Here is a 14,837-nt window from a genome sequence, read left to right as displayed (position 1 = left end):
GGTGAGGTTTTACCCCCTCCCCCAGTGTCACTCAGGAGGAGGGTGAGGATGATGTCTCCTCCATTGCTTCCAGTAGTAGGTACATAATTCCAGATGGTGGAAGGGTGGCAGGGCCCCACACACAGGAACCATCACTGCCCCTCGCAGAGAGGCAGCTTGAGACCCACTAGCTTCCATTGCCTTAGAGAAAGAGAAACTGGAATTAGCTAAGACGTGGGAGAAGGAGGAGGTGAAAAGAAATGGTGGAAGTGATAATGATGAATAGATTGAGATGTCCATGGGTGGTGGGTTTGACAACAAGCTTCCCCAGGGTATAATACCTGGGTACACATAGGAGGTTGACATTGATAAGTAGCTAGCAACCTTTGAGTGGGCCATTAGAATGAGTATGGGCCACTCCAGGTATTGTGGGGCACTCCTGTGGGAGTTGATTCCAGTAGCTGTGAGGGATACACTTCTGACCCTGAGAGGGAATGATGCAGAATCCTACCAGCAGATGAAGGCATGTTAAGTCAAAGTCCAGAGCAGCGCAGGGTGAGACACCCAAAAAGTGAGCACACGGTCCTGGGTGGACTTTGTGGACATTTCAGTTAAGACAATAGAAGGCCGGATTGTTGGTAACAAAGAAGACACATATGAGAGCTTGTATAATTTGTTGTTGAAATAACCCATTTTGATTCATTGTGCTGAAGGGAAGTTATGCCAGTACCTAGTAGACTCTAAGCTGACAGACCCCAGAGAGTTGAGGGAAGCAGCTGATTAGCGTGTGAGGACCCAAGTTTCCAATGAGCACATGGAGGAGGGGGAGGTGTTCAAAAGAAGGGAGAACAGACTTTGGCTTTGTCAATGGTAGCTGTCCAGACCCTGAGCTACACTAGCCTGCAGTACCACAGGCTTATCAGAAGGAAACTGCAGTCGTGTATAAAAGTGACGCTATTTAAGGCCCACAATGGCACATAAAACCAGTGAAGTAGGATTATAGTAGACCAAACATCCAGTGACAGTGAAGAAGGACCGGAATGTCGCATAGAAGAGGTGACATAAAAGGAGGAATGCAATAGCGTATACAATATTTGTGAGGGACGCACTCACAATGAAATTAAATCGGTCAGTTCAATCTTGCAAATTAAGTGAGAGCCTGAGTAAAGTAATGACATAGTTCATCAACAGAAGTATATAAATACTGAATAATATTACTCAGGTGCCATTTTAAATCATGTTTTAAGAAGCATTTTTTCCAAAACTAAAAAGAAGTTTCTGTAAAAAATAACAAATGTCATGAAATATAGAACATTTAAAAACTTAAATTTTTGGTCATCCTTCCAGTATGTATTTGCTTATAATGCAACATATTTTGCTTTGAGAAGGAGAAGCCTTTTTTTTTTTAGATGGATTCAGCAGTCAACAAGTCTGCCACATGCTGAAAACAATGCACCTCATATAATACAAGCACAGCAAACGAATCCACTAAGCTGCCATCAGTATCGGATAAGAGCTAGTTACTCCTCTGAATCCCATTTTATTTATGTTTGTCAAATAGCATTGATAAAAGCTCTGGAAGAAAGCTTTTGTGGGTCTGTCAAAAGTCTTAGTGTCCAGTGAGGCAACATATACAGGTAGCCTTAAACTCTACCAGGTGACCTTCTCTTTGTCCCATATAATGGTTTGGTGGAATTTCATGAATGAGTTGTCCACACTACCACGCTACCAATGCTCTTCATTAAACTTTCCATCAACATTGACGTGGGGGACTGGTCAGACGTATATAATTCCAACTTAATAGCCTTTAATAGACTGAAAGAAGGTTTATTACAAAGTATATCTCTAGTAGCCAGCAGCTCACCAAGAAGATACTTTGTCTCTGTTCTGTATTACTAGATGCTTTGCTAAGAAAACGTGTGGTCACATTTATCTGCAGTGCTACAACTTCAGTCTGTTCCTGAAGCTCTGACTTTGATATATTGAGAGCTGTAGAAGAATCAAAGTGAAGCAGACCTACCCTTGATATGAAAAGAAACAACTTTGATCCCTCTTTTTAATAGATAGAATATGTGAAGTTGTACCTTTTGCTTCAGGTTAACTAGATAGAGATCCGCTGCACCAGTACTCCACCGAGTCAGGTTTGCACTAACCTGGTATCTGGATCAAACAAGATGGATGTTAATATCCCTTCTTCCCAGAACCCACTGACAACCATGGTTGGTAAGCAGCAGAACTAGAGAAAGGGGAATGGGACATGAGAGAAAAACTGACACTGAATATCTACACAGTGCCTGTTCTTACTTCCGGGCTGAATTTGTTTTTGAGAGGTATTGATATCTACAAGAAATAACTCCTAGTGTTCATCATTGACTTTACAATTTACTACTTCTAATATGGCATATGGTCTATCTTGTGACAAGCCCAGACACCAAGTATCTCTTTGGTTGGTGAAAACTCTAACTCTCTAGAGCTGAAAGATAAATAAAATCGGTGTGACAGATGTCTGGAATAACCTGAACTGTAACAAACGTTCCTATGTTGATAAGTACCTTTAGTGATTTGTTAATAAAGTCTGTGATGTGAATGATTCTCAATGTACCTACTAATACTCTACAACGCAATTTAAAGCTGTGCTTTCCATCCTAGCTATGTACATTCACTTCCCCACTGCCGGCTATTCCTAATTTCGTTTTGGAGAACAACTAGATCAGTACAGTTCAAAATCCGTAAAGGGAAGGCTCCAATATAAGTCTGCAAATTAAACTCAGCATTCTTGAGCTCTAGTTCAGAACCCAATATTTCTTTGTATCCAGCAGGCCTTTGCTAACCCCAAATAAAAAAAGAAACACGTTTAATTCTCCTGTCAACAAGGTTCAGACTGTGGCAACTTTAATGCTAGCAAGAAATGCTCTGAAACATAAGGAACATATACTCTATAAAGACAAGATGGCCACCACTATTGAAAGCCTTTAGAGAGTCCTTCTGCGCTCTAAAGCATGTAGATAGTTTTAACTCCACTTGTGTGTTTCTCAAGGTGCAAGTGTCACAGCCACTTATCCTCACACCAAGCATCACCTGGCAAATACAATCGACTGCCTCAGAAGTGGAAGGCTCGAACACATGTGGGACACTGAAGGAATCACAACTCTGAGCCAGGCATATACAGGTGAGCACAGGGTGCAGATTATGACACATTGCTGCCATAGGAACCATCTAAAGAAGCTGCTACAACACAGTAGATGTCTTGACATGTTGCAGTGATGGGAAAACAGCCACTTCTACGCGGTTTTTACCACGCAATGCTATTACATCGCATGCGTTACAACACATGCGATGTAATAATGCGTAGCCATTGCTACTCATACCATACAACGCATGCGCTTTTACAACACATGCGATGTAATGGCTATCCATGTCGCTGTGAGGAAACTGAGGCTGTTTCCTCACAACGACGTGCAACACCCCTCAGACGATGCTGGAAGCAGGAGAGAGGAACCACGAGGAGAGTGAGGTAAGGGGGATTGTGCTTGGGGTGGGGGTTACTTTTGTTGTAGTGTTGTAATGTTTATGTAGTGTAGTGTTTTAGGGTTTAGGGTAGTGTCGGGGGGTCGTGCAGGGTAGTGTTTTAGTGCAGGGACCGGACTGGGGGTAGGGGCAGGGTTGTGCTGGGGGTAGTGTTTTCGGGATTAGGGTAGTGTTGTAGTGTTTATGTAGTGTAGCGTTTTAAGGTTTAGGGTAGTGTTGTAGTGTAGTGTTTTAGGGTAGTGTTGTAGTGTAGTGTTTTAGGGTTTAGGGTAGTGTCGGGGGGGTCGTGCAGGGTAGTGTTTTAGTGTAGGGACCGGACTGGGGGTAGGGGTAGGGTCGTGCTGGGGGTAGTGTTTTAGGGTTTAGGGTAGTGTTGTAGTGTTTGTGTAGTGTAGTATTTTAGGGTAGTGTTGTAGTGTTTGTGTAGTGTAGTGTTTTAGGGTTTAGGGTAGTGTCGGGGGTGTGGGGGTCGTGCAGGGGAGTGTTTTAGTGTAGGGACCGGACTGGAGGTAGGGGCAGGGTTGTGCTGGGGGTAGTGTTTTAGGGTTTAGGGTAGTGTTGTAGTGTTTGTGTAGTGTTTTAGGGTTTATGGTAGTGTTGTAGTGTTTGTGTAGTGTAGTGTTTTAGGGTTTAGGGAAGTGTTGTAGTGTTGTGTTTTAGGGTTTAGGGTAGTATTGTAGTGTAGTGTTTTAGGGTTTAGGGTAGTGTGGTAGTGTTTGTGTAATGTCGTGTTTTAGGGTTTAGGGTAGTGTCAGGGGTGTTGTAGTGTTAGTGTAGTGGAGTGATTTAGGGTTTAGGGTAGTGTCGGGGGGGTCGTGCAGGGTAGTGTAGTGTTATTGTAAGGGGAGGACTGAGGGTCGGGGAGGGTTGTGCAGGGGTACTATATTAGTGTTTAGGGTAGGGTAGAGTCACTTACTTTGCAAACTTTTACCATGAGTATAGATTTACCACGCATGCCTTTGCGTTGTAATGGCATGCGTGGTAAAGGCATAGTCGTGGTAACATTTTGCGATGTAATGGCATGTGGTTGTCATTGACATTGCGTAGTAATACCCGCGTTGTAAAGGCACGCGTGGTATTGGTATGCGATGTAATGACATATATCCACAGTGATGATTCTGTGCAAAAAACTGTTCTGCTAGTCTGCAACACTAGCAGAAAAAGTCAATCTAAGGCACTCTAAATTGAGGATTGCCCTTCATGAATCATACCTGCAGCCTTATTTCAGTTGAATGTCACTGCAAAACAATAGAAGAAGGCAAAGAAACAGAACCGCTTGTTGGAGTCCTTTGTTTTGGAATCGGATCACCCCGCCTTGCCAACTGAGAACAGTAGCCACCACATGCAAACAATTCAAGGCATTCTTAACTAATTCAGTTTTCATCACCTTTTGTGAGCCGTAGAATGTTTTGAGAATCACCATCCAAAGATGCTTTGAATGTGCAGATGGTTTCAAATAAGAATCTATCTGCTTTGAGTGTGAGGCCTGATTCATGAAGGTTTGTGTGTAAAAAATAGGTTTTTGTAGAACAGCTACACTACTTCTCCCTTTTGCAGAGACAATATCTGGCTTTGCAACATTTTCTACCTCAAGCTTAAAAGTGATTCCAAATCTCTCAGTAATTTTCCCTCAGCATCCTGCCCCAGCATTTTCTGCCTGGCGGTGAAACAGCCTGATTCTCATTTATTTTCTTACTTATTAGCCCATTAGTTGTAGCTTAATACATTCTATTAGTTTGTTTTCCTTCACTTTTATTGTCTCAATTGCATCTGAATAGTCATTTAATTACATGCACTTAAGAGAGCAAATCTCAACAGAAATGGTAGCCACAGTATGTATATAAGCAATCTTGTTTTGAATATGTGCAACTCCCTACTCTATAGAAGAAACTTGTTCATTTCTGCTTGGAATCAAGAATTTGAGCCACTTAGTGGCTGTGAAGGAGTTCCTATCCAGGTTAAATGCATGAACTCAATCAGATCTCGCATTTTGATTTCAGATGGTGTCATGATGAAGATTGCTGTCCCATCCGAATCGCTGAATGTGGAAAAGTTGCTTCAGATATTACATTTTGTCTTCAAGAGGAGGAGCTTAGGAGGTTGGTGATTTTGAAGTAGATCTTCTGTCATCAGTGCAGAACTTGATGTGAGGTGTTTTCTGAAGAGGGCCATCATTGTCGGCAAGTAAACCTTTGTGGCAGGACAGCGTTGGAGATGTTACAAGTTACTGCTAAGGGGTACTAGAGGAAGGATGATTCTCTCTAGTGAAGATGCATTAACAATTTCAGTAAATAACTTCAGTGCCTGTAAAATCTTGGATTCTGTTCTGTGATTCTGGATTGAATTTGGGAGTCTGTGTACAGGAACTTGTCCACAACTTGGTTTAATGCTGCAAACAAATCACTAGGGAGCAGAGAGCTTCTCACCTGTGTGCTATGATGTCAGGACTGGTGGTGGCAAGTGTTGTTTTTGTACAGTCTGGCATTGACCCAACATCAGTGAGTATCAATGATTTGGTGGTGTTCCTTGTATTGCTTAAGTTGTGCACTAATCTCTATCCTGTTTTTTTTTAAAGGCCATGCAAAGTCATTTTCGGAGCAGATGCTGACACGTGATAACTATTCTGGAAAGAAGATTATCCTGCGTGGGGATTATTACAGGATTATTGAAGGTCTTTAGAATGGCCTCAGAGACTCGGGTGATGCTTGTTAGCTAGGGTTAGAATGGCTTAGGTGTGGATGAGTGTTTCGGAGTCCAAATCACTGAGGGATTTGGTTTTATTGTCATTGGTGGGACCCAAAGTAAACCTGATGTATAGAGTCCAAGGGGGTTTGTAAGGTGGTGGGAAGGGAGGCATTACTTCGGCGCGCACTCTTGGTGAAGAAGATATTGAAAAGAATGCACAGAGCTTGGGAAAGTTGGAAGGATTCAGATGAGTTTCCAAGGTTTCCAAAGTAAACCTTTGGTAATATTGTAAGAACTAGCATAGAAATGTGTGTATAAAACCAAGACATAAGTTCAAGATGTACGATTATCAGTGAGCTATAGTTTTTTTTTTTAGAAGTAATATCTTTAATAGTCGATAACACCGTTAATTTTAAGATCAGAATCACATTACAGTGGGCAAAAAATATGAATGTCAAATATGAGAAAGTGCATTACTGTTACCTGTATGGAGGTGGGCTATTCTGCAAGCTCTACGAAAGCGGTAACCTTGTGGGCTGAGGTAGTAAATAAGATCATTGTGGTAAAGGAAGTTGCGAACTCTTTTGTGCACCAGGTATGAGAGATCATAGACTGCTTGGATGTAGGAAGAATCACTGTAATCAGAGAGAAAGGAGAGGTTAAATCAAAAGACTGACTTGCAGAAAAATGCAAAGAAAAAAATATACAGGTGTCTTGCAGTAATGAAATAGTTTCAAGGCATCACAGAAAAACTCACACAGACATCATATAACTTAGTAGAAGGTTGCACTTTCTTCTTTAAGCAAGTTTTAAGGGCATACACCACAGATATTCATTCTGCATGGAGACTAGATGGTGTCACAAAGCCAACCTGCTCCGAGTCACTCACATGAGAGTTGCAACATTTTGAGGGAAGGAATAAAGATGCAGGAAGATGGGTGCTACTGTTAGAAATGCTCAATGGACAAATCGATCTTCCAGGCCAAAGGCAATAAAAACCCAATTATCATTATGGAGGGAGAGCCACTACATCCCAACGTTGGAACTAGATTGTAAAACTAAATAGCAACTCTTCCCAGCTCTGCTCCATATAAAATAAGTCATTATGGTTTCAGAAAGCACAGGGAAATGTTCTGGTCTTCAGCTTGAATGGTGAAGATGTCCCGCCTTGCATTTATGGAACTATATCAATTTGCATAAAACTGAAGTAACAGTTGTGCGTGGGAGTGCTGATCTCTGAAGTTCCACATCTTGGGTACCTTTCACATGCTTGGAAAATGTGAATATACACCACAGCTTCCTGGCCATCCCCTTTTTCCATAGACCGCTTTAAAGTAGTTACTCCATCTCTGCTTAGGTCCGAGTTCTGGAGATTACGGTCTCGCCAAGTTTTGACTACTTTCAAATCATCTCAGACCACTTGAATAGGTCTGGTTAGGAGTGACTTTTGTGTCATTGGAGCTTCTAAAAATCAGAAAACTCTTTGGATGTAAATTTCTGCTCTATGAGTATCAGACTTCACCTAAACTGACCTGAGCTACACACATGCGAGCCAACCTATCAGAATTCTGTGTTTTAGAACCTCACTGTGGATCCCATTTCTCAGAACAAAGACGCCATTCCATTGACAGAATTTTAGAACATATTTCATAAACCTCCATATTCAGGATACAAAATAAAACTTTCAATGCTCCTTGTTGTAAATGTAAATTCTCTGCATACCATACGAGTGTTATGTCAATTCTTTGTAACACAATCAAAAGCAACACAGAAACATTGTTTAACTTCTCATGACCCGTGCTGAAAAGATCCAGTGGAAGGGAATGAATTCACAGCATCACCAATGACATCAATGTTTTTGATTCTTCTGGATTTATCCCATGGACGTAAGTTAGTATATGGGTTTCTTAACTACGGGCCTAATGTAAAAGAAGGAGTCTACACAGACATTCTGGTTGAACCCATCAGGCATAGTGATGGACATCTAACAATGTCAGGGTGACTGGTTCGCCCCGATGCCTGTCACAGTAACTCCACGAAAGACAGCCAAGAACTGGTTTTCCAGAAAATATGTATAGCATCCACAGCATCTTGGAAAACATCTTCCCCTCTCCCAGTCATGTTGACGGGACAAGATATGTGCATACTGAGATTTATCCTCCACTTTGGGGTCAAGGCTAGCACCCTAGTTTGTTAAAGGAGTTTCCGAGAGCATTGACATCTTTGCAGAAATAGTTCTAAATCAATGGCGATACAGCCACTTCAATGGAGAAATGAGCCCCTGCCCTGGAGGGCATTCTTCAATAAGCCAGGTTTTCATCCGATACCCTGGCTGGGGTTGTAAGTGGCTGATGGAGAATTTGCCCCACAAACTCTAAATAAGGTGGTGTAATCCATGAGCAATAGAGAATAACCTTAATATTAGAAAAGTCCTACCTACTGAACGATGACCAGACACACTTCATGCACTCTTAATGGTAAAACGTTTATAACTAAACATGGTACTTTACCTAGCCAAAAAAATAAAATTCTAAGCAAGGCAACCCATAGGGCAATACAGCATATTTGCATGCCACTAAATGGTGTTACCAGGAACAAACAAATTGCAATAAAGGTTCAAAATCAACTGAAAGAAAAAGGATACACATGAGGTGATGAGAGAGGCTGAACAGTCATTCAGGGAGCACTTCTGGCTCTCGCCAGGGCCTGGAAGCCAGAGTGGAAAAAAAGGCATTTGACGGGGGTTGACAAGGTGTACAGATGTTAAAAAAAATTAAAAATCAGATATGACTGGAGAAAAAAACGCACAAAAAACAAAATCGTTCTGCACTCAACAAGGAAACCGAAGCACACAACAAGAAATATTAACAAAAGTATGACATTTTCAAGCTAATATCAGTTTAAAATATGCTTTAGAATGCTCCATATATAAATCACATATCTTGATTTAACGAACGAGGTCTCTATGAGGAGCTGTTCAGCCAAGTTATACTGGGGAATGGAGGATGGTGGCACACAGCGGCGTGGCAGTGCAAGTAGCACCATGCAGGGGCTTTTGTTATGTCTGGTGGAACTTATAGCTGGTGGATGGTGGGCATCACAGTACGTCACCATAAACCTGAGCTCTGGGAATCCATATGATTCAAAAGGCAGGGACGTAAACATTATTATTACCTACTCTGAGGTGTACAAACACTCACCAGCAAAATGAGAATTATGGTGTTACCATTCTGTGGGGATGTGTTTGCCCACAGAGGAAAGGTCATTCTGAGGATTACCAGGCTGCCTCAGGATGGAGGGGTCAGAAGGGCTGTCTCTTTCTCTTCGGGCCCGGAGGAGTTTTAAGGAACTCTCAAGCCCATCACACATGCATAATATGATATCTCGCCCTCCCTGTAGCCTTACTACTTGGATAACCCATCTCCAACCAATCATCTTCCATCTTCTCTCCTTAGGAATGAGATAATCAGGATTCAAGTTAATCCACCGCATTCTACGAAAAGCTTTTGTTGGGTGTCCAATTGCAGAAGGTCAGGATCCCACCAGATTGGTGCTATTGCAGCGTCCATCTCCACCTTAGAATTTGAATTCTGGATTTCAGTACTGGAACTTGGTGGAGAAAAACTAATGTCTTCTATCAACACGGTCTAAACAGACCCCCAAACACCTTAGAAACTTTAGCGCCAAAAGTGAAAAAGTAAAAAAGACTCACCTGTCTGCTTGGCAGTTACTGTCATAGCTGAAGGCACATTTCATGATGCTGTCTAGCGTCATTAGGCTGACATACTGGAACACTTCCACTGACTTGTTTTTATCAATGAGCTTTTCCCACTTATCCTAGAGTGGAATAGATATGAAATACTTACACTAAGTGCATAAAACTGTGGCAAATGTTCTCTTTTAAGTGGAGGCTTTCAGATCGATCATAAACACAAGGTTTCAAACCAAAATGACTTGATGCAACACTTACTCGAACTGTTCCAAATTATATTTTTTAATGTTAAATATAGGCATACGTTATATAACAAAGATGATTCTACACAAGAATAACACAGCGGGCAATGAAAATCAACCAGAACGAGTGAGCAGAATTTTGTATACTGGTAGAAGCTATATGTTTTGAGTTTTTATTAGGCAGGTGAGACATAAGGTAAAACATGAGTATGAAAAGCAAAGAGCATCTGGGTCTTGGATGGGTAATGGAGCGGAAGCAGGAGTGCATCTCCCCCTGCAGAACAGGAATGCAAGCAGGTTCTTGAGTCCTGCATTGCTTAATACTGGGTGCATTTAAGTGTGGTTTGTGTAACCTTGACGGTCTCTCTGCTCCAGCACAAAATGGGTATAGTATTCCAAGGCTGTAAGAGCCTACCTGGCCACTGAGTCCTATTGAAAGCAATGAACTGAGCAAGAAGTTCATGATGCCCCTACTAGGACATGAGTATACATGTAAATAAGAATAAATTAATTAAAGTGAGTGCATCTCATGATGCCCTGTCTTCCTACCAAACAACTGCTGTGGTCACTTCACAGTATACAAGTGTAGGAAGAATCAGAGAAGAGGGGAAAAGGAAAATCAACATAGGACGAAGCTAGAACGATATAATACTGCATGCAAAATAACTGCTTTACACGTGTAGGAACAGAATAAGGGAAAGACGGTTAGCGCAGCTAAGAAACTGAAAGCCAGACAAATGCTTTACACATTTTTTCAGTAATTCTAAAGGTGTCTCTTAAAAAAGATCATTAATTGTGGTGATCAATTTTCTAGACAAAACGTATGGGGCATAATTGAAAGTGCTCACTTCTGGTACCACACTTATAGCGGAGGACAGAACATAGCTCATGACCCACCCCACCAGCCTTCCCCTAAAGCCCACAACTAAACCTTGAACAGACTGACTGCCAGTTTGATTGTGGGCCGCAAAACAAACTGAAGCATAATAACCTCTTGAACATGTGACGTGGTGCATAAGCCCTCCCGCCTCCACAACTTTATGTACTCTGGACTCCACAAACGCATGATAGCAACAGTATCGGCGTGAAACCCATACATGAGGGTTTTTGTGATAGTGATCCATTGAATCTACCCTGAATTGAACTTTAAGGGGGAGGAGAGGAGGAAGTAGTGCAGACCAAGAGATGGGACTCAACTTGACTTTTAGTAGCTGTAAATTCAAGCTTATGAACCAAAAGGCAAACCAGCAAATAAATGTGATCACTGACACTCACTATAATTTGACCGGTGCATCACGAAAATTTCTCATTTGTATTTTAGGTATCGGTTTTGATCATAAGTCCATGAGCAATGTATTCCTCAAACTAGAGTTACAAACCATGAGTGCATGAGAAACTGTGTGCATGAAACTCAAGTGAATAGGCAAGTAATAGTAAAAAGTTTAAAGACATGAAGAAACACTGTTTAAAAGGAAATGCATTAATAAAGACTACAATAGGGGACACAGTGGAGTCTGTAAGAGGTATTAGGAAGAAGGACGCAGAATAGGGCCGCGCTTAAAGTGGAAGATTCGATGCCAAGTGATGGGCAGAAGAGGAAGCAAAACCTCCTTTCCCCGGGGACTGTTGCAGAGAGGAGCTGGAGCTAAAAGTAAGTCGAGCTCCTGGACTGGGGAAAGTGATGCAGATATATAAAAGCCTACTTTATTTATAGGGAATGGGGCTTTGGTCCATGCAGGAGCTGGGTATGGTCGAATGCAATGAGCAGTGGATTATTCCCACACAGGGTCTGGCAAAGTGCTTGGCCAAAGGTAACAAGATATGTGTTAGCAATAAATAGCAGCACATAACACAAAATCAGTAAATACCAACTCTCTTTAGGCTTACACTATTCCTCAAAAAGTCCTTCATTCTTAACCCCATTACAGTATTCTGAAGTCAGTATCCACCAATCAGCTAAATATTCTGCCTTATAAACTCAGGTAATCTTGGGGGCTTGGGGGAGAGTTGAATAAAGCTTTTCCATATACAAGAATGTATTCTAACCTCTCAAACTCCCTATTAGTCATTTAGGCTTGCAAGAACAATTCTTCAGTGTCAGGGAACAAACATTGATAAACCATTATGTTGGTACTGCCTTCGGTCAGACCTACATTAGCTTACAAAAAACTCATTTTGGTGGTAGAACTGTCCCGAAGGTGGGCGTCTCTACCCAATCCCTAAATGCAACCTTACTCCTCCATACCAGACTGACACTTTCTGGGTTCAGCCCACTGGCTGGTTCATCTCCTTGCACAGCAAAATGGGAGTTTTCAGAATAGCAGAATCATGTTTTGAAAGAGCTCTAGCCCCATCCTATATAAATTTGCACAAAACCTGCCACACCCTACAAAGGATTAAACATGGGGAGTCATCAGAAGATGCCATAGTTATTAGCAAATTGCACCTTTTTTTTAGCCCCTAGTCTTTTTAAACTGTGTTAATGGATCCTCAATTTTAAAAATACCAACAGAAAGCTAAACATGTTACGGAGTCTGCCAAATTTCATGCAAAGTATTGAATGGCACAAATGGTTACTTTGTCAAATGTAGCACATGCATCATACGGATGATGTCCTGTCTGCCAAACTCCCTGATCCTTTGCTCAGTTTAGAGTCCGCGGAACAATGCTTACTTACGATAGTAAGTCCATGAGATGTTTCCAAAGGTTTATTGGGAGAACAACACAATACCTGCCCACAGTCAAGGCAGTCGATTACCAACTATCTACAATTCTAGAGTCAGAACCTAACAGAAGGCAACTGGCAGTAGAAGGACACTAAAATGAAAACAGTGCCCTTAAAGCAACAAACCCCCAAGTACAGACAAGAAGCATTAAAACAATATCACAGAGTATATATGAACATGCATAAATAAACATGTAAATATGCAACATTACTAGTCACAGACATCACTTACAATGCGTTTATAGTGGAAAATAATTCTGTAAATACTCAGATTGTTCCCATGCCTCGCCAGGTATTTAGCTGCGTCTATGTAGGTTCTGTGCAGAGGACCACATTGCAATGTGTGCATAAATAAAAGGTAGTGTTGGCATGATAAGCCATAAAAATCCATACCAGCATAATTTTGGTTGAGTCCGAGATCAATTTCACGTAAGGTTTTAAAACATCGTAGTGAAAGCCAGGAGTCAACAGTCTTCGATGCTGAAACCACTTTGGCCCGGATAAAACCAGCAATCCTCTTCCTATGGGACAGAGCAATCACCAGGAGGGTACATTCATGAACATATTGTAAAAGGTCTGAACATGTTAAAAGAAGCGTATTCATGCACAACACCGCCAATACAAGTCAATGTATTTTCCATGTGTTAATGTATTGTTGTGTCATAATTTCACAATGAAATAAATTTGCTAAACCACCAACAAGCCTCAATAAAATATTTGCATGAAGCTGAGAATCCCATCATCAGAAATACACCAATTGTATTTCTTCTATCATTAACTATCCATCGCAAGCAAACGTAATATCAGATAGCAAGGAACCTTATCCTTTTTTATTCTTTCATTGGGACAGCTTTATGTATAGCACCAGCCTCATGCAATATAAAAATACATACATTTGTACATAAATAGAGAGGCTTTCGCTCAGTCCTTTTTGTACTTTGGTCTCTTCATCTGACATTCACGTTTTGTTACATCCACCATAGCATATAGCATGGAGCAATGGGTCTGCCCCCTGCAGCCACTGGTTCTCTTGCAGTATTTTACCCGATCACATGTGCACAACAACCTAAAAAGATGTGCACATCAGTGCCACAGCTGGTGAGTCGATAGTTTACTTCAACAAAGTTTTTTTTTGTCTTTCCATTTTTTAGCCATTCTTGTAAGGTTTATCGATGTTACCATTAATCAAAACTAACAGTAACTTTTCTTTGTGCCAGTAAGACTCGAACTTTCCTGTGATCTGCATTAACACTAAACATAGTATCTGTACATGTTCTGGATACGTCTGCCTGCTAAGGAAGCATCCATATTGTTAAAAGTGTATGCAAGGGTTATTTATTAACATAAAATGTATATTGCAAGCATATGGTAGCCATGCTTCATGTGGCAGTAGCACGTTTTCTTTTTTCCTTTTTTTTGAGGTATTGGATTGTAATGAAAAATAAAACAAAATTTAACCAACACGGCAGTTTGACAAAGTGTCAACGTATTTGCTTTACCAATGTGTGTTGTTCAAATGCTTATTACAATTAGGTCTGTGGAACCCATACTTAATTTCAACCTAGCGTGCATAGGCATAGTGCCCAATTTTGAGTTTGGAGGACAGGTACTGCATCACAAACATGACCTTATTATAAGTGCATTACATCCTACAGTGTTTGTAGTAAGGCGGGCGAGGCATCGCTCAGATTTGTGGCTGAGTACACATCTGCCAGACTCTTAATCAGACCCATAATTATGGAATCTCACCTTTCTGTTTTTTCTTTCAGAACTTGTTGGCAGATAAATCAAAATTTTAATATTTTAAGCAAAATTCTTTTAAGACAAAGAAAACGGTTATGAATATTTATTGATCCCAAATTCATATAAAAGTACCTAAATTGTAACTATTTTACTATTCATGCTGTCACTCATCTCTAAGGAATCAAATCATATTGAACTTTATAAACGAACTTAGAACTACATA

The 14,837-nt window shown here is 41.0% G+C and overlaps 1 protein-coding gene across 1 annotated transcript in view; it reads right to left on the bottom strand.

The window, feature by feature from the left end:
- LOC146835028 (cytochrome P450 4B1-like) overlaps positions 1–14,837 on the bottom strand; it is a 235,963-nt gene that overhangs the window by 144,593 nt on the left and 76,533 nt on the right. The window contains exons 4-6 of the mRNA XM_085602689.1: positions 13,265–13,392; positions 9,905–10,029; positions 6,676–6,827 (exon numbers count right to left, since the gene is read on the bottom strand). Of these exons, the coding sequence (XP_085458815.1) occupies positions 6,676–6,827; positions 9,905–10,029; positions 13,265–13,392 (405 nt within the window). The remainder of the gene's footprint in view (positions 1–6,675; positions 6,828–9,904; positions 10,030–13,264; positions 13,393–14,837) is intronic.

This window comes from Triturus cristatus, chromosome 4_2, assembly GCF_964204655.1.
Source record: "Triturus cristatus chromosome 4_2, aTriCri1.1, whole genome shotgun sequence".
Classification (NCBI taxonomy): Eukaryota; Metazoa; Chordata; class Amphibia; order Caudata; family Salamandridae; genus Triturus; species Triturus cristatus.
Note: the sequence above shows the minus strand (reverse complement) of the source record. Positions and strands in the feature narration are given on the sequence as shown.